General features: G+C 43.8%; 1 protein-coding gene across 3 annotated transcripts in view; it reads right to left on the bottom strand.

Moving 5' to 3' along the window:
- Nucleotides 1-8,014: 8,014 nt before the first annotated feature.
- Nucleotides 8,015-22,389, bottom strand: part of HIVEP2 (HIVEP zinc finger 2) — a 135,336-nt gene continuing 120,961 nt past the window's right edge. For 2 of the 3 annotated variants that reach the window (XM_035322929.1, XM_035322930.1), the window contains 3 exons: nucleotides 20,198-20,299; nucleotides 18,705-19,615; nucleotides 9,750-10,565 (listed from right to left, as the gene is read on the bottom strand). In XM_035322929.1, coding sequence (XP_035178820.1) covers nucleotides 9,750-10,565; nucleotides 18,705-19,615; nucleotides 20,198-20,299 — 1,829 coding nt within the window. Of the gene's footprint in view, nucleotides 10,566-18,704; nucleotides 19,616-20,197; nucleotides 20,300-22,389 lie in introns of all 3 variants that reach the window. The other variant, XM_035322931.1, reaches the window with a different exon arrangement.

Below are 22,389 nucleotides of genomic sequence, written 5' to 3'. Positions count from 1 at the left end.
TCCCTCTACAGTGTAAGTCACTGTTTCCTTTGCAACCAGGGCTACCTAGCCTTTGCCCCGCAGAGAGCTCCAGCGCATCTGTCTTACCTCTGTAAGAGGGGATTGCATGTGGGAAGGAAGACGATCTTGCTGACTTAATCTTTGAGGAAGTTTTTGACATCCATCCTTGGAATGGATGTGGGCCTCTGTGCTAAAAGCACATATATGCTGTGGGTGTGCAAGGCAGCAATGAGTGCACATACATGCAGCTTTTTCTGTGGTTGCAGAGGGCCCTTTACCAGCAGCCACACCAGCAGCCCCTGGGCAAAGAGCTGGCGGCACTACTAATGGTGCAGAAATGCCCCCAGCCTGCCCACACCCTCTGCCATTCGCCGCTCCCGTCCCCCCGTGTTTACCCGTTGCCTCGCTACAGGCTGCCAGAGCTCTTGGCAGAAGATGGCCCCTGACAGCTCCTCCACCCATGGTGGTTGTTGTTCTCCTGGCACCCCAGCTGGCCCGCACGCCTGCAGGCACACACGTGCAGGTCATTCTCACAGATAGGCACAGGGTGTGGTGGCAAGGCATCCACAGGGTTTCTCCCCATGCAGGGACACGTTCCTGCCAGTCTGCATTTCCACAGGGAGCGGAGAGCAAGATGAAGGCCAGCCCTGTGTGTCAGAAGCAGCCCTGAAGGCCACCTGGGGTCTTCAGGGAGCCAGGAGTCAATGCTCGCGTAGGCCCACCTTAAGACGTGCACTCAAGGAGAGAAACAACTCTGGAAGTCCTGCTTTAATAAGTCACAAGGACAAAATAACTTGTGTAAGGTATTAACCAGCAATAGGAGCAGAGTGAGTGGTCCTACGCCATCTAAAGGCTTTGAAACTGACAGTCCGTGCTGGAAAAAAAACTGTTCACTAATATGCACATGTAAATTTTTCACAATGAGGTGGAAACATCAGAAATAACAATATCGGCATCTGCCTGAGGACAGTTGCTACCTTCTTATAACTGTATTTTTTTTTTTTGCATCTGGTTCCATTTATGACTCATACTTCCCAAACAAGCCATATGTTGCTGCAGAAGGCCTTTAACTTTGCTCGATTCGTATTGAGCTGTACTCCTGGCTGTCAGCCAAGTAAATGTAATAAAACCACTTTTTCCATCAAAAATAAAAATGAAATCCCATTTGCAGTGAGATTTAATTAGCAGCCAGTAAGTCATTTTGGTGTTGAAAGCATGCACACTCATGTTTTGTTATAGCCTGATTTGCACCTTCAAACTCCATTGTAGCATTTCAGGCGTTACAGCACAGAAAGGCCTCCTCTCCCTTCCCCCTATTCCTTTCGCTGCAGACTCTGTAGCATTTGAAATATGGTGAATTTTTGGAAAATGTCACACCCTCTGAGTTCTTCTCTTTGGATGTCACATTTTGCATCACCTATTTAGAACATTGTGACATTGATGATTTTAACACCCTGAACACCAAGCTGACAACAGTAATTTCTGCCGAAATAGGCAGTCTATCAAGAAACTTGTGTATAAAATCAGGAGCTGGCATTCCATTAAAGTAGAATACAGATGACTAAATCATTGTCACTGCTGATGTTTCTGAAACTATGCGGGGGGGGAGGGGGGGGGATCTATCCTACCCTTTAAAAATGGTTAGAGACTCACTTCTTCAGTGCCCTTTTTAATTTAGTGAAATTTTCAGATAGTCTGCATCGTGACAACACATTTTTGGTTCCTGCCCCATGTTCCCCCAGAGAATGGAGTGTTTGGCAATGTTGGCATTATTTCAAATACCTTAATTTTAAGAAAAACAGCAAACCAAATCATTAGAGGGTTTAGATTGTCCCCTTTCCTGGAAAATCAGACTGTGGGAGCCAGGAAACTTTGCGAGCTCCAGGACACAGCATTTCCAAGTTTTCCTCGTGGGACACCAACCTGCCAGCAGAACTTGAGCAGCGTGTCCCCCAGGAGCGGCTGCCCCGAAGCCCCCCACCATCTCCCTCCTCACGATGCCCTGACCCACGGGGCTGCCCCAGCCAGTGGTACCCCACCAGTGACTCTCCTGGCACTGTCAGAGCCAGCGCACAGCTGTGCGGTAGTAGCTAGAGAGCAAGCCCAGCCAAAGCTTAGGCTGCTCAAAGCAGTATTAATTCTCCCTTGGACTTCGACATGGAAATCCAGCGGGTTAGCACAGGGCAGTGCTCTAGATGGTGGCTGATCCTTCACTCTTACAGCCTGGCTGCAATCCAGCACTGCAGAGAGACAGAAAAAATGTGTAGTGGGATCCTGTGGAGTGGGGGTGACACAGCGGGGGTGTTATTCCCCTCATCTTCCCACTGCTGCCTGTGTTAAGTGATGGAGCAGGCAGCCGGGCTCTGCTTACAGCATCAGCCAGCCCTCTCCGCCCCCCACCCTGAGAGATCAGCTGGATCCGAATCCCTTCTGCTCACAGCAGGACGATAGGAAATACAGATGGAAAAAACTATTAGCCTATTTAGCTCATCTTCTGCCAGAGAAAGACAGCTTCCCTCAGCACACCATGCCTTTGCCTCTCTTCTTTTTTTTTTTTTTCTTTTTTTGTTAAAAGCCCCTCTCTACTGACTGTCCAAACAAAACTTCTGAAAGATTTAAGATGAGTCCAAGATGTCTCGCTGCACCAGTCCCACATTTAACTGTTAAAATGCAATAATGAAATATGAAATGGAGAGGAAAAACTTTGTCACAAAACTGGTCAGTCTCCACTTTATCATTTTCATTTTTCCTGGCAGCAAAATGGAGCAGGCTATTTGAGCCATGAAAATTTGCTCGTTATTTCATTCATTTATTCTTTCTTTCTTTCTTTCTTTCTTTGTTTCTTTCTTTCTTTCTGGCTAAATATGGATGTTGTGGAAGGAAGATTGTGAGAAATAACAAATGGATGTGAAGTGCCAGACGTCATTAAGTTATTCATTAAGAAGTTTCTAAGGGCCAGATTTTCCAGCATGCCCAGAATCCAGCGGTGTCTGCCGAGAACAAGTGCTCAGCACTTTTGAAAAATCTGACCACTTCATATGAGTGCCTCCATGAAACACCCCAGCTCTTCAGCAAACCTGGCTTGTGAAATATTTACCCTTTCAAAATAACCCATTGGAGAATATGAGTGTATATCTCTTTAGGAAGAATAAGCACACAAGTCATCCTCTAAGCCTTGCAGACTAGAATATCTCCCTGCTCAGAGGGTCAGTGCTAATACACCTGGAGGTTTCAGGACACCACCACTCAGGGTATGGAGGGACCAGCACCCTCCACAGCCTGGAGCTGCACCCCAGCCCCTTGCCCTGGCAGAGTGCAGCTGAGGCAGGCAAAGACCTTCGTTTCTCCGGGAGCAGATGGGAGTGAAAGAAGTTGAACTGGCAAAGCGCCAAATGCTCTGACATCCCTGCAACTTTAGCAGCAAGATTTCTCATCACCTCATGGAAACAAGCCTTCAGAGACTGAATCTCCTGCTGTTAAAATGAATGTGGAAACTCCATTAGTTCCTATGGCATGGTGTCAGCCTCTTATATTCTAGCAGGGAAGAGGGAAAAGAAACTCTGTTCTCTAGCACAGAGCCAGAGCTGCCTCCACCTTGCTGGGTGTTCGTGGGGCTGAGTGTGCCGCCATACATATTCATACTGACTGCTTGCTTAGCAATACTCCTGTCAGTTATGAGATGTCACTCATCAGGAAAGAATGTGAAAAGGCAGTTTATGTGGTAATACTGTTTTTGTTTTTGATCAGGCCTGCTGCTGATCAAGCTCCCCTCCTCCTGTCAGCTTCGGAATGAATATTCATACAATGCAGAAAAACAGGGAAACGCACTAGAGCAGAAATTTTTACTGCTTTTCAAAAGCACTTTGTGTTTTTTTGTTTTCACCAGCTTGCAAGCAGTCAAGCTTGTGCAAGTTATTTAAATGTTTGACTGGGCCTCAGAGGTGTTAGTTGTGCTAAGTCCTTTGGCTGCTCTGCAGCAGAGGTGCACTGGTAGCACTGGAGCTAGGTTGATGAGCCTTGGCTGAGGAGCTTGCCTCTAGCATTGATGTGAGTGGAGAGGATTATAAAACCTACAGCAATGCACGACACAACAGGAGGTCATTCTTGTTTCTTTAAGGTGCAGGGAAAATGACACCAAGGCATGATGTGCAGCTAGGTGCCAGCATGGAGAACCAGCAGTCCTTGAATGCCATTTCATCCTTTATGGGGAATTTCAGTGGTTCATGGTCACTTCGGGGGTCTGATCCCAGCAAGGGGTTTAATCCATCCCAGTCTCCTCAGGGGTCCAGCTCAAGATCATCTTGTATAAAGAAGACAGAGACATTATCTCTTTTTAAAATTTGATCATGTCTAGTGTATGCCTATAAAACCCCATACATGTGAACCATATGTACAGGACACCTCTATAATTGCAAATAAAAAACCTCTTAAATTAAGTTTTTCTCCCCAAACACAATCATTTGGGAAAAAAAATAATAAATTAAATTAAATTAAATTAAAAATAATATATATATTAAAAAAACACCACACTTCTGAACACACAACAAATCAACTTCTTACAGCTCATGTAGGCATCACAGAAAGTCAAAAGCTGAGTGTTTCATAGGGAGAGCTGTTTCCCACATTCCTGGTGATATCGGGGGTGCCTAATCCAGTTAAAAGCAGGTACATTAAAGACTGCAGAAACACAAATGACAGACGTAACATATGTAAAGACCCCAAGAATAATTGCAGAACAAGTCAAACTATCCAGAATTTTCATCCTAAATTGAGCCTACAGCAAGCATGTGTTCAGAGTCCATGTTAGTGTATGTGATCTGTATTGAGAAAAGGGCACAGGGACATCATCACAGTAATAAACTGAATTAGTATACAGGCTGCTGATTTTTTTCATGCAGGCAGTTTATCTCAAAAAAAAAAAAAAAAAAAAAAAGTTGCTAGACTAAAATATATAATGTGCTATGTTGGTTTTGCATTGAATATCCTGAATTTACTTTAGGGACATTCTTTAGAGAATATCGATTGGGATTTTCAGAGGTGGCTAAATGACTTAAAAGGATAAATCCCATTGACTTGTTCCACTGTGCAAGGTACTAAATCAATAAGGCTTGTTCTTTCTGAGCTATTTAGGGCAAAAACCAATAATGGAGTCAAGCATTGCAGCACCTAACTTTTGGGGGCTTGGTCCTCACTCTGAAGCCCGGAGCTATAAGCCTGTCATCTGGCCTCCACTGGCCATGGGAGAGTCAGCCACCTCAGAGAGCAGGTGGGTGCTAAGCAAGACGCATGTTTGAAATCACACTTCAGAAGCTGTTCAGGTAGCCACAGGCAAGAAAATGCATGACTTCCAGTCCCTGTCCTTCAAAGCCTCTGCCACACCGCTCTAGTCACCGGCCTTCCAGATAACTCCTTCCCCACTGAGCAGGCCACATATTTACATACACTTCTCCAAACAGCTTTTCATCTTGGGGAGCATGCACTACAATCTTGCTGAGCCAATGGATCTTGAATTTCTTGCTTCACAGTAGCAGAATTTCAACAAGAAAGCAAAGACTCTTCTACTCCTTGTGGGGGTACTTAGGGCTCTCTCCCAGGAGACTGAACTAATAGACTACCAAGGGAATACAGAAATGTATTTTTATATACCCAGGGAAGGGGACTAAGTCATTAGGCTAATCTATAAGAGGTGGTGACTGCACTTTTCGTAAGTGTAATTCAACAGGGAGACTCATTTCATCATATGTGAGGTATTTCCAAAGACCCACTTCAGCAGGGCAGGTCCCTTGGAGGATCTAAGCCAAGAAATGTGCAGTTTTTGGTGTCCAGGTCAGTCTGGGAGGAGAACAGGCTTCAAGCAATTCTGAGGAGAGAAGTTCAGCTCATGCCCAAAAGCAGAACTCAAGGAACCATCCTCGAGCAAGGTGGTACTCCTAAGGTTAGGTGCCACTGGAGTTAAATGGGAGCCAACTCCAGTATTCTTGGACTGAGATTTGTGTAACTAAGTAGCTTGATTCCACTTTGGGCCTGCTTCAGCTAACTGTGTCCTTTATTGGTACTAATTCTTACCCGCAGCTGGCAATGTGTCCGCCAACTGGGAAGTTCACACAATGGCATTTAACATGCGATGGAGTAGCTACCCATAGTTGGAATCTAAAGTTTCATAAGAGCGTTGTGCAGGCAGCTATGTGAGACCAATATGCTCTCTGTTTTGCTGACGCAAATAAATCCTGAAATGACTCTGGTGACAGTATTCTGAGAGAATGGAATAAAGAATGCTTGCCAGAGCATCTGTATCTCCCTTGTGCTTTACAGAAGAGACATATGGATCTTCACAGAAAATTATAACCTCCTTGAACAATGTAATAGGTAATTATATTCCCAACTTAGAAATTCCATAGCATATTGCTTATAAAAAATCCTCATCAGGTTCTGCAGTTTACTAATGTGGCCTGTTAAACCTCTTGTGTTCATCCCATTTAAAAACACTGAACTTTTACAGCAGAGATCTCAGAGTTACTCTTCCTGGTCTCCCTGTTAAGTACAGAGGCTAGCCATGAAAAATTAACCAGCTGCTGAGGATGAGAAGAGGCTGTTGTGTGAAAAAGCCAGTAGGTCACTGCCAGCTGCCGTGGTACCAACCATGCTTGGGAACTGGGCCTTGGGGAACTAAGAGACAGATAATCACAGCACTCATGAAACTCTCATCAGGCCTTTATGCACCCGCTGTAGCAAGTATTTTTGAGGAACCCCCACCCCAGCACCCTCGGAAGAGCTACCAGCACAGGCAGCCCCAGCAGGAGGCCATGAAGTTGTGTTACTTCAGCACTGAGCTGGAGTTTCCAGGCCTGAGGAAAGGTGTGTTAGCTCAGCACAGCAGCACACAAATGCAGCCCCACACCTTCGTTACCACTGATGGCTCAGAGCAGGGAAAGCACTCAACTATCAATTACTGTGCTCACTTTGTCGGTTCTGAAAGCTGCTTGTGCCTGTGAAATCTTTGTCAGACTTGTTTGCCTTCCTCCTCCACATCCCTTCTAACACGTGAAAAGTAGTCATAATCAATGCTGAGGACTTGCATGAGAATGTTTTTTCTCAAAGCATTGTATAAACATTAACTCATTAAGAAAATACAATTAAGATTATAAATACCTGAAACCTCTTTAGGGTTGCTCCATTCTAACCCCAAAATATCACATGTAATTTCAATGATATTTGCTCAATGATTATAAAAAAAATGTCCCAAGGCTGAAAAGGTGGATGGTAAATTGCAGCTGCAAATTAATTAAAATAATCAGACAAGCCAGCAGTAACTGCCACAGTAAGGGGGTTCCTTATAAAGGCAATGTTAATAGAACATTTACCATCAGGGGGTTAGCTTGGTTCCTTTTTAATAAAATATCTGTGATTACCTGATTAGCTGATCACTGTGCAGAGCATTCTGTTCTTAATACAGCCATGAAGCCAAGGAGAAGAGAGGTTTTTATCAGATAAGTCTTGTTTATTTAAAATGTATAATTTTTTTTTTTTTTTTTTTTTTTTTTTTTTTAATGGAAGCACGATCCAGCAAGCTGCTTGCCTCCAACTACATACACTGCTTCTCTCTCCAGCCTGAGATGAGCCAGCTTTCTTGCATGCACTTATCTTGGCAGGGTTACCATAATGATCTGGAATAATGGTAAGAACACCCCAATGGAGATAAGAAACTAATCTTTAATGGTTATAGCTGGTCACAGTCCATTATGGTGTTACGTTAGTCATATGCCATAGTGTTAGAATTACGACAACATACCATTTCTGTGGTTCTGTCCCGCCATGGTATTATTGGAGAAATAAACTGGTTTTGTCTGATAATATCTCATGAGGCCAAAATGCCATCCACGATTTTAGCTGCTACTCACACTCTTTAGGGCACTCCTTGTGCAGGAAAGCAGCACTTGTGAACAAAAGCTTCTGACAATGTACTGGAATGCCAATAAACTTGGAAAATGCAAAGAACACATGAAAACTAGACACCTCATGCATGTAACTGTATATTTATTTCTTTTTAAAGAACACTCCTTAAATGTATTGTAAGTCAATATACAAACTTGGTTTCACAGAATTATAATCCACTAAATAGCACAAAATATAATCCAGGTTGTTGGTTTCTTTCATGTGTATGTGTGTGTATGTGTGTGTGTGAGAGTGTGTGCGCACACGCACGCATGCTGCTGGTGGTAGTGATAACCCACCACAGATGTTCAAACACATGCCTGGGCTCCTACTGACTTTCCTCTGGATCAAACCTCACACAGATGGAGACCCTGCTCTGGAAGACTGTGACTTTCTTGCCCATGAATCCTGCTCCTTGAAGATGCCAGGGTGGTGGTGCTGTCTGCTTAGCTGGAAGGGCCATCATGCTCCTCCATCTGCAGGATGGGGAGCCTCCCCTACAGCTGACTCAGGTGTCGCAGTGGGGAATGACCAGCTGCTGGTGTTCAGGCATGAGGAAATGTCATTTTTCCCCCTCCAAGTCCCTTGTTCACACTCTGGGGCACCTCTGAGTGACACCTAAGCTCCACGCTCAGCTTGGGCAGAGGCACCACAGATGCTCGCAAGCTGGGGACTGCTGGGGCTCAGTGTGGTGCCACTTGTCCAGCTCCTCACCCAGCCCCATGCGGCCATAGGGGCCTTGCCACCCTGTTTTTGGAGAGGGAGGAGCAGGTGAAGCCGTGGCCTGATGGCCTGCCTGCCTTGGAGCCAGTGGTGCCCCCACTCAGCGCCTGCATGGCACGGCCAACCTGGCGTGTGCGGGTGAGTTACGCAGCTGGCACCAGTGATGCACTTGTACATATCTACATGGGGTGGAATGTTTTCCCATAGCTTTTTAAAGGAGTATCTAGATCAACATGTTCACATAAGACCAAATACTTTTAATATATTTATAACTGTTTTATAAAGCTTTGAAAAAACTCACAATAGCACATTGTTTTACTTTAATGCTTTACGGTACTATCAGTTTAAAATCACAATCAGCACTTAAGTTATAGTCAATCCAGCAAACAAGAGACAAAAAAAATTACAAGAGTTAAGAACTGACTGATACATCCTTTATCTTTTTTTTTTAACTAATGCATAAGTGCAGAATAAGATAAGATACTCTAGTTTAAATATCTTGTTTTACAATATACATTTTGTTCTAATTACGCAACAGTAAATCCCATGCTTCACATAGAAAAGCAATCCACAACATTAAGAAAAAAATTTACAATTTATGAAACAAAGTAAATAAATATTAGTATTACAGAATCAGAGCTGTACATAAAAGCTGTTCAGTTTTAATCATATAAAAATATGTTTTAGTGCAACCTCACATATATTGATGCTGTTTTGCTTTACATCATTTAGATCCAAGTGTCCAAAAAAGGAAAGAAATTACATTTATTACAAAGCAGATACACAAATTCTAAAATATGTACAAATTACTGCTAAAAAAATGCTTATAAGAATATAAGCAAAGTAAAGAAAAGGCACAAACATCTGTACAATTTAAAAGTACCAGACCCAATAAGAATTTCAAATTTAATTTTGGTCAGGCTCATGATGACTTGTTATTTTATCTAATTCTTTTGATATAACAAAAGTATATATAATAGCAAACTACTGTAACTTAGAACAGGCATGCTGTAAAGTTGAATACTTCTTCTATCTCTAGAAAAAAAAAAAAAAGTGGGGTAAATGTATGGGTGAAAGTCTCCATGCATCTCAGATCAATGTGGCTTGCTCTTCTCAGACGACGGATCTTTTCTTTCCTGTGTGCTTGATGGGGGCTCATTCCTGCTGTGAAAGCCCATCTGTCGGACGTCCACAAAGCTCTTGTTGTAAAAGGTGGGATGGGCTAGCGCAGTCTGTGATGTACCAAAACTGTCCTGTTCACCACCGTGCAAGTCAGGATGGGTGGCTGAGGCACAGGTCTGGCCTGGCTCAGATCCACTAAAGTGTTTAATGCTAAAATGTGCACTTTCTGAGGGTTTCTGGTGAGGCTCAGGCCTCTGTGGCTGCTCTGCCCCATGCAGAGCGGCTTCTTCTGTGGCGATTCGCAGAGAGGCTATGGCTTTCGTACAAGTCTGTATGTTCTCCTCCTGCTCCCCCTCTGTCGCTATTACACTGTCCTCTGAAGTGCTCTGTGTCAGCAACAGCAACGGAGAGGAGGGTGCACTGGAGGGAGCGGTCGGGTGCAAGCTGTGCGGAGAGGTACGCTTCTCGTGGTGCTTAGAAACACCGTATGACTCTTTCATGAGGATTTCTGCAGGTCCTCTTTGCTTCTCCTCAGAGCCCTCCCTCTGCAGGGCAAGAGTGGACGGAGGATGTAAACCTGAAAGGGCCACAGGTACTGAATGGACCATCTGAATACCCCCAATAGGCATCATGGGGATGGGTGCTCGGATTTGTTGCTGGGAGTGTAGTGGAAGGTGACTGAAGACGTAGTCATTCGGACCTTCAGGGAATGGGCTAGACCCGTGGTGCTCCATAGCTCCTTTTTCTCCATATATGCTGAAGTAAGGCCCCTGAGACAATCCCCTCCTCTGTAACCAGAAAAACAAAAGAAACGTCAGTGCTGCCACTAGCAAAATTCTTGTCACGCTGCCAAACCACCTATCTGCTTTCCTGTGCAACACAGCCTCCTGTTCACACAGCACCTTTCATCCAGATGGATCCCAAAGCGTCTGGAAAACTCCACTAATTGCTTATCCAAACAACATAGGAGGTTTTGCTTAGCTCAGCCCTGCAGGGCTCTTGCCTCTGAGGTGAAATGCAGCAGCTAGTTAAGTGTTCAGCAATACAATGCAGCAATTTAGGTCAGGAAGTGAAGAGTATTATATTCAACTGAAACTGCAGAGAGAATTTGGGGTAGGTAGAGTTTCATTCCCCAAGAGAAATTTGGCCAGGACATCCATCTTACCATCTGTTTTGGTAAACTGTACAAACGGTGCTGGTACTGGCAGCCTGCATTTGGTATCGAGTCTTTGCTGTAGAGAAATGCACATCTGAATGTTCCCTGTTTGCCACCAGTACAGGAGAAATCTGACTGCATGTACCCAAGTTCTGTCTGTTGAAAGGTCCTGCTCTGAAGCTCCAGGGAAGGGACTTTGTCCTCCTACCCCCCACTGTTAAGCTTTACCCATCCACCTTCTTGACAAAAGGGGACAAGTATTTCCAGGAAACTTCAAATATCTCTGTGCAGAGAAGTTTTTATAGTCATTAACACAATGGAGCACCATTCTGGCCTATCTGTGTGTAAACAATAAATAATAACAAAGAACAGGCATTAACTGTGAGTGAAAGTGATGATTCTGTAGTGGGGACACTCACCCACTCATAATGGGATTGAGAAGAAAGAGGGATTTTGTAATGACTAATAAAAAACAATCTCACTGTACTGACTTTTTCTGTGCCTTCCCATTAGTTCCTGCCTTGGAAGAATGAATAGCTTCATCTCCACTCAGCATTAAATATGCCTTGGGCTTTTGGATTTCTCTTTTTTTCATACTTAACTTTTAAAATTTGTTTTCCATCTGATGATTAAGTATCGTTTATTGTTGAACAGAGAAATAACGATGACAGAAGTGAAGGATGACATTTACATAATTGTATGTGGGATTTGGCCACACAACTCTTGGGAATGCCCATAGGAAATTAAATGAACAAAAATACCCATCTCTGCTCTGCAAATTGACCAAACACCTATCAGTTGCCCAGAGCCCCAGTCCTGGTGTGGCAGCCTGAGGACTGTGCTGCTAAATGCCAATGCACTGCAGTGGCTGCACTTCACTGCTGGGAAATCCTAGCTCTCAAGGCATTAAGCAACCTCTTGATCCCATCCTGGGGAATGGGTTTAGGGGGCAATTAAAGATTCAGTTTCTGTGCTACCCAGTGGCTGAATCTCACTGTGCTCAGATGCTTTGTCCTCTTCAATATAAATCAATGCTGAGACAGGAAGGGTGACCCATAATCATCAGACTTGAACTTAAAAGATGTGATTATTCTGAGAATAATCTAATTCTGGGAATTTTCCTATTCAGAATGCGAGACACTTGAGTCTCATAAAAGAGAAACTGTCATAAGAAAGTACAGTGACAGCACGTTATACTGCTGAAAGGGGAAAAAATTACAGAATAAACTAGAATTGCCAAGCCACAAGACATAGTTCATTTACCCTGTCAGCCCTTCCTATCGCTAACCTCACCTCTGCACAGTTATGTGCCCCCCTTTTTTTTTTCCATCTTTGTTCTGTCAACCCATTTCTCAGTCATGTTGTCGTCTTGGCTGTTTCCTAAGCCATGACATTTATCACTATTGCATCTGATGTGAGCTTGGGCCAAGGGAAATAGAGCAAAAGCAACCAAAACAAAAGGAGTAAAACTCATTGAAGACCAAACCCAGTCACACTCATATCTCTAATTGAGAAAGACACTGTCTTCATGTTGTACCCTGCCACAGCTTCAGAAGGGAGTAAGACATCACTCTGTCCTTGCCAGACAGAGGTGGTTAACATGATAGAAACTGCTACATGCTCCAAGATCAGCAGTATCATCCAATGTATGTCTCATGCCTAATTTTTACAGAGAGAGTGACAGTGTGTGCATGTCCACTGGATGCCTTCCAAGCCTGCCTAAGCACGTATCAGATTATCTTTCTCTAGCTCTGGCAGATGAGTTTTGAAAGGTTATAGGCATTAATAAGTGTTCACACCTTTCATCCTATTTTTAAATCACTCATAGCCAACACGGGTTCATGAGGGGAAAGTCTAGTTTAATTAACTTAATCCCCTTTTATGACAAGGTTACCTACCTAGTTGATCAAGGGAAGCCAGCTGATGTAATCTTTTGGGATTTCAGCAAAATTTTCAATACTGTTTCTCACAGTATCCTTCTGGACAAATGTCCATCATACAGCTAGGCAAAAACATAATGTGATGGGTGTACAATTGGCTGATGTGTCTGGCTCAAAGGCTTGTAGTAAATGGGGTTACATTAGGCTGGTGGCCAGTCACCAGTGGGGTTCCATGGGGTTCCATTTCGGGGCCAATTCTCTTCAATATTTTCATAAATGACTTAGATGCAGGACTCAAAGCTCTACTAAGTTTGCAGATGACACTAAATTGGGAGGAGCTGTTGACTCCCTCAAGGGTAGAGAGGCCTTGCAGAGCGATCTTGACAAATGAGAGGGCAGGGCAATCACCAACCGCATCAAGTTTAACAAGAGCAAGTGACGGATTCTGCATCTGGGACAGGACTACCCTGGCTATACGTACACAGTGGGGGACAAGAGGCTGGAGAGCAGCCCCACAGAAAGGGATCTGGGGGTTTTGGTTGACATCAAGTTGAACACTAGCCAGCAGTGTGCCCTGGCAGCCAGGAGGGCCAACCATGTCCTGGGGTGCTTTGGGCACAGCATGGCTGGCTGGTCGAGGGAAGGGATTGTCCTGCTCTGCTCTGCACTGGTGTGGCCTCACCTTGAGTGCTGTGTGCAGTCTTGGGTGCCACAATACAAGAAGGACATGCAACTGTTAGAGATTATCCAAAGGAGGGCGATAAAGATGGTGAAGGGTCTAGAGGAGAAGACATGAGGAGCAGCAAAGTCACCTGGTTTGTTCAGCCTAGAGAAGAGGAGACTGAGGGGAGGCCTCATGGTGGCCTAGAGCTTCCACATGAGGAGAGCAGAGGGGCAGGCACTGAGCTGTGCTCTCTGGGGACAGCGACAGGACCCAAGGGAACGGCATGGAGCTGGGACGGGGAGGGTCAGGCTGGGTGTTAGGGAAAGGTTCTGCACCCACAGCATGGTCAAGTACTGTGACAGGCTCCTCAGGGCTCTGATCATGACACTGAGCCTGCCAGCATTCAGGAAGCATTTGGACAACACTCTCAGATGTGTGGTCTGATTTTTGGGTGATCCTTGTGGGTCACTTCCAACTCAGGATATTCTATGATTTTATATCAAGTATCTAACATTTTCATGCTTACAGACACACATACACATTTTCATGGGGAGGAGACTGAATGTTAGATGACCTCTTCTTTTAACAAACATTCTGAAAATCTAAGACTTTATTTTCTTGGCAGTATTAGATCTCAACACTGACTACAGTGCAGAAAGACATAGTATCTTTTTGCTGTACAGTCAGAATGGATTGCTATCAGCACAGTGAGATGAGTTCCTCTCCTTGTCAGGCAAGAGGAATTCATTTAATTTTCTATTAATTCTCATTTGTTGCAGTTTAGTATATTTCCCTCCAACTACAGGTGACATAATTTCCGAAACAACAATATTCTGTAGGAGTTTTTCACAAACTCTCTAACCTGGTCATAAAGATAGACTTCTACACCACACCCCTGAGCAAAGCCATGTCCAACTTCACATGTCTCCCAGAGTGCCTCAAGGGAAAAGACCAGTACATCACCTGGTGACTGGTACATCACCCAGAACAGGCTATGGGGAATTAAGAGGAAGATCATATTTCTCAGACAAATGCCCTTCACAGACATCCTCTTGGCAGCCCCAGATCCCCTTAGACTACAACCTGCAAAAAGATGGTGCCTGAAAAAAAATTACTTTGATTACCATATCTTAACATACTTGAGGCTTTTTAAAGTTAAAAAGCAGAAAACGTTGAACTTGATGTGGAAATTTGGTGACAGAGAACATCATTACCAATGTGCTTACTTAAAGACATGATGCTCAATAAAGTGACTGTAAATCTATGTGGACTTCAGTTTCAGGATCAACTTGATTTGCAGTGCTATTAAGAATGCACTATAGCAGACCACATACATCAGTGGATCTATTTACAGTTCACCTGGACTTTCAGAGTTCTATGCTGGCTTTCTGTACAGAAATGCATTTCACTCAAGATGATAAAGTATTCAGTGTTTGGGAAAGGATCTAATATCCCTATGTCTGGGATGATCAAAGGACCTTAGTCCTAGTGCCTTTCAAGTCTATATAGAGGTGCCTAATTCCCTTCAGCCCTTCTGAATATATTGAGACAGGCATCAGGCTTCAAAATGAAAGGAAGGTGCAACAAAATAGGAACACAAGCAGACTCTAGATAAACTTACATCAATAAAGCAAATTGTATTAACTTCCTGCTCAGCAACTGCTTGTGAATACCGGCAAAGGAGGCAAAAAATCCACTACCTCCTGGAAGCTAAAGAAGTTGCTAGTGACAACTATGTACTGCTTACAGCAAAGTATATTCACAGTCTTGCTGTGGCTAGTCCCGGGACTGGAAGAAAAGGAAAAAGTTTTTGTCCACATGAAGAGGTAATGAGGTGTACCAGGAGTGGGGAAAAGCAGGAGGAGAGTGAAATGATTGATGCTGCACCTAATGTTCACAATATATATATTGTGGGGTTGGAGAGGAAGGTTAGTTTGGACTCACCCTATAGACCCTTCTCACTCATTTGAATGCCCACTCACAGTTTAAGTGCACCTGGTGCACTCCTCGAGCACATTCTCCAGCTTAATGTCATCTGAAAATTATCCAGCTCAACTGTTGCAAGAACGCTCTGTGATGTGAGTCAAAGCACAATAAATATAACAATAGAGATATTCACTTCCAAAGCACATTCCTATCCAAACTAAAATGCTAACAGAGATGCACTCAAGCTGAATAAAAGCAGCGTTCCCTTTTCTCCTTTTCCTCTCACGACTGGTATAAAATAACTACTAGAGAGAAGAATCAGAGCCTTGCAATACTGGCACCAGCCTCCTCAGAAAGAAAAGAAACCTCTGCCATTGACAGAGGATCCCAAATGTATTAAGAGAGAAATGGTGATGTGCCTTTAAATTTAAAGACAGCAATTTAACTTCCCAATGCCAAGCATGCACCGAATCAACAAGAGCCTTAGGCTACTTTGGAAAGAGTATCCTATTGCAAGAGTGCATCTTGTTATTAACTGCCAAAGGAAAAACAATATTTTTCTGTATTTTTGTCTATAGTCTACAAAAATAGTTACTTTCCTAATGCTCTTTTCCACTTCCTAAAGAAATAATTTCAACTTCTTTGTAAATGGTGATTTCAATGTCAAAGCTCATTGCACAAGACCACCAAACAGCATGAACATTCAAGGTGAAGAAACATGAAGGGGAACCAGATAAGCACTGGCCAAAGAGACTAGAGTAAATACATCAATTTCAATGGAGAAGAAAGAAAACAGGCTTCTTCTGGTAACTTCAGGCACCATAAGCACAAAAATACTCTAATTCCTGCAAGGACTGGGAACCCAATGCAGCTTTGAAACAGGAAGCAGGATTGCAAGTTGGCATCTGCATCACTGATACAGTTGTTAATTATGTTCTGATTTCCTGGATTTCACTTATCTAAAAGTTAAAAACACCCTTTATTCCTTTATCTTTTCTAACAGTTTCATTTATAGCAAGCTCAGGTGTTATCTGTCTTCCCACACACTGAGTGCATTAATGTGTATTTCACCTAAACTCAACTTCTGTTTGGCTCAAGTATATCTTCTGGAAAGCTTCAAGAGGCGAGGAATCCATCTTTTCTTCCTCACTGTGTTTGTTGAGATGGGCAGTCACCTTCAGCTCTAATTCTCTCATTTAAATTTGCCTGGGCTCCACTTCCAGTGACACCAGTGTTCAGGTTCCAGTGAATGTACTGAGGTCTAGGCTTCTCTCAAAACACTCAACATGCCATTGAGTTGCCAATGCTTTCTGTAGGACAAATGCCTGATCGTACCTCAAAAATAAGGTAAGTGTTAAGAGTCCATCTGGCATGGTGAAGAGCAATTTCCAAAAGAAGGAGCTAAGGGTGCTAAAAGAGTCTTTGCAATGTGCTAAACGCCTTGCTGGAAGGTGTACATAACAAGGCAAATATTACAGCAAGAACTGTCACATCGCCAAGGGTGACTGTTATATACCCTTTTGCCAACATCATCACACATCCAAAATCTCTACTACAGGATGCCAGTGGAAGTGTCTGATGCAGGACATTAGGGACTTAAACTTTCTGTACAATGTCAGCTGTAGCATCTCATATAATCCCTTCCACTCAATACTGAGGCATTATGACTGTTAAACTGGTGGCTCTTTATCCTTTTTTTTTGGTACTTCCTTACTTTGTCAATATGGCTGATGGCTGCATTTATATCCTCTCTCTGCTACATGGCAATTGTGCCTGGGAGAGCACAGCAGGTTTTCAACGTGCCCTTCCCCAAGGACAGCTTAGGAAGTGACCCCTCTCTGCTTTTCTCCCCAACAACATACCAGACTATGATACCACATCTAAGATGAGGCAGAAGGACCAGATGTGAGGCCAGGAGGAGGTGGCTGGGGCAAGGATGGAGCTTGGTGACGGGGCCTAAAGCAGGCTCTGGCCAAGGGCAGAATAAGCTCTGCACAGGATTGCAGGGACCTGTGTTGCTCTCTCCTCCTATATGCCTAGCCACTCATATTGCAACTTCCCTAATCCTCCTGAAAAGCCAGAAAGCCACTTTTGGATCTGCCAAGCTGGCACTCCTCAGCACTGTTTGATCCATCCCTCCTCTAGCCACCTTGGCCCAGCTGTGTTTCTCACTCCATTCCCAGATGCAGGTATCAAATCTGCCCAAGCCCACCTTCCCCTGCCTATCTCTATAGAGAAATTCAAGCTAGAGCTCTGGAAATGCTAATTCAGATTTTCTCTGCTACAGAGAAGAGCCATGATTACATGAAGAGTAAAGAAGACTGGTGACAGAGAGGAGAGGAGGACAGCCCTGTCAGGGGCTGATGTGGTGGCAGCCCGTCACAGCTTCCCCATGTTGGTTCCACACACCAGTTAGTGAGGTAGGCAGTGAGAGGGCAGCAGCAGCATCAAACATGGCAAGGGAAGCACACTACATATATAAATACACGTATACACAGCAAGGCCATTTCCTAACTCCAAAGACCAAATTTACTTGTAGACAGAGTGCTTTGTGAATGCTAGGGCCTGTCAAAAGAGCCATGTCAGCAGTTTCTGAGAGCTTATTTACTGAACAGGAACAGCACAGACAGCAGCTGTGCAAGTTTTGCATATTTCCATTTCCACTCAGACAGTTGTGTCCCTGCCGAAACAGCCAGTTGTGATGGTACTTTCTACAGGGCAGACAGCTGTCTGCTCCTGCCACACAATAATATCCTTTAAACTCCAGCCACAGATCCTGATTTAGATGGGCACCCTGCTTTTCACAGGGGTTCCATTTATTTTAGCGTTTTTATTGCATTAAACAATACTTCAGGGATGGGTACCATCCTGCAGTATCAGGGCCTTGAGCCCTGATCTGGGCTTGATCCCATCTGACAGTCTGGGAGGTAAAAGGTTTTACAGTGCTGTAACAAGCCCCACACACCATGTAAGCTTCCTGGGACATTTTAAAATAAAGACAGGGGCAGTTAATGCAAGCCAGCCTAATTTCATTGAAGCTAATGGAACTACTCTGATGTGTACCAAGTGAAGATTTGACCCTTAGGCTGACTTTATTGCATCTAAATGAATCAGTGTCCTGACTTGGTCCCTTTCTATTCCAAATTTCTTGCATTCATTCCTGGATGAATTCCATTCACTCAAGTTCAAAGCTTATGCTTTCCTTTTTTACAAAGCTGCCAAGTTTTTCAAAATACTATATGCAGATTAGGCAAGAGCACTGGTTTTGACAACAGGAGTAAAAATACTCTTTCATACTTACTGAATGCCCCACTGGAATAGGTTCAGACTGTAAATATTGACCCATGGACAACGCTGGATTATGGTATAAGCCCCTCCTGGGAGATGCCGCTCTAACCGAGGCCATGTATCTCCTCTCTCGCCTAGGAGACAAATCTCTTCTAACAGATGCATCTTTCCCTGGTGACATTGGTCTCCGTGGTGATAGGTGACGTCTCGGTGAAACGTCCCGTCTCGGTGATAACTCTCTCCTCAGCACAGCCTCCTTCCGCGGGGAAAGGTGCCTCATGGGTGAAATATCTCTCCGGGGTGACAGATGCCTTCTGGGTGATAAATCTCCTTTTGGCATTAAATACCTCTTTGGTGAGTTATCTCTATACGGTGAAGAATCATAGCCAGGGGATGACTGCCGACTGGAAGGTGAGAGGTCCCTCGGAGATGAACCAGGGTCTAACGAAAGCACATAATCCTCATCCATGCAGCTAGGTATGTCTAACCTGTCTTTGTCGGGCTCTGAATCAGTGCTCTTACTCTGGAAAAACCTCTGGTATTCTGTCATCTGTGAGTCTTCACATGAGTCGCTTGGTGTTATAAGCTGAGTAACCTGAATGCTAGGTAAGGTGACCAAATAACTGATGAGGGAGGAGTGTCCCACAGAAAGAGAGCTTTCGGGGGAAGCCCCCTGCGATGCCCCAGCCGAGTTCACCGACAGGGAGGAGAACCGAGGAGGCTGCGGGCTGGTGCTTCTTGATCTGGTTTTTGGTGTTGAGTCTCCCTGAGTATCATCAAAGTCATCCTCATCTTCATCATCTTCATCGTTGTCATCACCATCCTCACCATCTGACTCCTCCGCATCAGAAAACTGATGCTCTGCTGACAGGCCTGCCAAGTTGCTACTCTTCTCTGCCTCTTGCTGCATGTCCTCCATGTTTTCTGAAACAGCCACGACAAGTCAAAATGGTGAGCACATGCAACATTTCTCACTCCTTCTGCCACATTCACTCCCCACCCAGAACACCTGGTGCCATCGCTGGATGCTCTTCATCTGGGATGGCTAAATAAAGCCATTCTTAATGGTCTCACAAATATTTTCATATATATACACCTTATAATAGTACCTTAAAACTCTACACTCAAATTCATTATGTGAAAAGAAAAGCATACAAAGCAATTTCATCATTCACCTTGTAACTCCACTGAATGTCGCCACGTCTCACATCTAAATTGAAAATACTTGGTACTTTGTATGAGATGCAGGACAAATAAGAGGTCATAGTTTTATTTCTAGCTTCTCCTCGTAATAAAAATAATAATAAATAATAAAAAACATAACTCAGACAAATGGATCAGATATAGTTTTTATACTTCCTGTTTGTTAGAAAGATGTCTCTTAATTAAAAAAATGCCCAAAATACTCTTAATATATTTTCCCATGCCAGCCACTGTGCTAAAGTGCAATGAGTCATTTGCATACTCCAGAGGCCATTCCAACTAAATTAAATCATTCTGACATACCTGCTTCTTCAGTTTCAGCATCATCTACAGATGTCATTGATACTCCAAGCTCCAGGCATTTTTTCATGTGTGCTTTAGACTTCATATGTTTTGTCAGATTTCCTATGGATCAGAGATGAATCTAATTAACTGACAATAGCAAAGACCACTTTCCAAGTTAGCTTTTGGTGTAACTTAACTCCATTATTCTGCAAATAGGGTTTTTAGTTTAAAAGCAAACAAAAAATCAAGCAAGCAAGCAAACAAACAAACAAGAAAAACACAGACGGGGCTGATTCATCCAGCCCATTGCCCTCAGAGCCTGTTCATTAAAAAACACAGAGAGTGGGTTTTTATATCTTCAAAAAATAGTAATGTTCAAATATACTTAAACTCAGGGCCTCAGAGGTATGCGGGCATCTCTCCAATTTTCCACATTACATTCAGATGCCCCAGCAAGCTCAAAAACTCACTTTTCTATGTTACCTATCCCTGAGCTTAGTGTTTGTGATATGTACAGATTGCCTGGACATTGATGTAACACCAATGCACACCAGTTGTTCAGGGTTCAGCCAGAGTTTCACAGTGGCACCTCAAGCTAAGGACTCTCTCGTTTACATCACATGTGGGTTCCAAACAATCATGCTTGAAGCATTTTGAAGCAACAAAAAAGACATTTGTGGGTGATTTCTCAGTGCAAGTTTACTGTCTGGCTGCAATCTCTGAACTGAGAGGAGCTGTACTTAGAGTACTCACCTGGGATGTGGTAAACCCAGGTTCAGTTCCCTGCTATGGAGTACGGATCTGAACCAGACACAGCAGGGATTTGAAATCAGATCTCCCGTTCCCCTGAGGGAGCAATCTAACACTAGACTATTGACTTCCTGGAGTGTCTGTCTTGGTCTGTTTTTTCACAGATAAGAGCACTGGGTTGAGACTGGCCCCAAGAGACATTTCATGGCAAAGAACCCTGAGCGCAAAGAGAACAAGCCAGAAAAACATGAATATCACTCTAATCCATTACCCACTTCAGTCATATCTGCAACATCCAACAGGGAAAGCGTCAACCCAGACATGACACTTCTTACCTCAAGGAAAGCACTCTGTGAATGTACCTATGCTACTTTTGGGACCCTGACCAGATGGTATGGGTGGCACATGCAACATGGTGGGGGGAATACAGCACCAGTCTCTTAGACAGTGGAGGAGAGCTTAGAAGCACGCAAGCTTCTTCTCTGATTCTCAGTCCTGGCTAGTCCTGGCTAGTTTACGTAATTCTCTTCCCAGTTTCTTATGGTGTCTGTGCACTGCATGAAAAGTCTAACACAGCTTCTGATGCCTCTAGGTGGTTAAACCCATAGGGTGTACACTGAAAACCTAAGTATCTTTGAAGACCAGTCCCCTACTGTCCTCAGCAAAATAGCAACAATAGTTATGAGGCTGACAACTGCCAATGAGCAGTAACACAACAGTTAGACGCTTCTTGCACTTTGAAGGCTTAGTCTCTTCCTACTCATCCCCCTCTTGTGCAATAGCACGCCACCTCCTCCCTGTTTCTTCTTCTCTGCCAGAAATGCCAGCCTCAGCAAGCAATTTCACATTTATTTCCATGCCATCTCTTCTGCCTGGAATGTCCTCTCTGAACACAGCTGCAAAACCACAATCCTTCTTCAAGTCTCTCCTCAAGACCCATTTCTCGTGCAATGTCAAATGTAAACAGTGATCTGAGAACAGCTCTGCAGATGGCCCGTTGGGACTACCATGAGCAGCTCCTTCTCTTTGTCTCTACACCCCGATGAAAGTTCTCATCTTAAATTAGGTTGATGGATCTACTACCATCCATCAGCTATTCCCATCTTTGGCAGAGGAAGAAGTGCTGGAGTCATGGAAACTATTACAATCCTCAATCCTCAAAACAGCCATGAAGCTGCGCTGGGATCTCAAGAGAAATTTCTTTCAGCTTCCTCTCTCCCCCTTAAAGTAAATTCAGTGCAGTGGGACCAGAATCCATTTCCCTTGCCTGTCAAAGGGGAGCTAAGAAACTGAGAATGTAAGGCTCATTTGGGCTGTGCTACAAAGAAATGCTATCAAAGAAAAGTTTTTTTTTCTTTTAAGGAGACAGTTGCATGGCAAATCCAAATTCCAAAGAATATCATTATCTGTGGCCTCAGGGTGACAAATGGAAGCTTTTTTCTGTGCTGATAAATACACGT

This window comes from Oxyura jamaicensis, chromosome 3, assembly GCF_011077185.1.
Source record: "Oxyura jamaicensis isolate SHBP4307 breed ruddy duck chromosome 3, BPBGC_Ojam_1.0, whole genome shotgun sequence".
Classification (NCBI taxonomy): domain Eukaryota; kingdom Metazoa; phylum Chordata; class Aves; order Anseriformes; family Anatidae; genus Oxyura; species Oxyura jamaicensis.
This window is presented reverse-complemented; position numbering and strand designations above follow the sequence as displayed.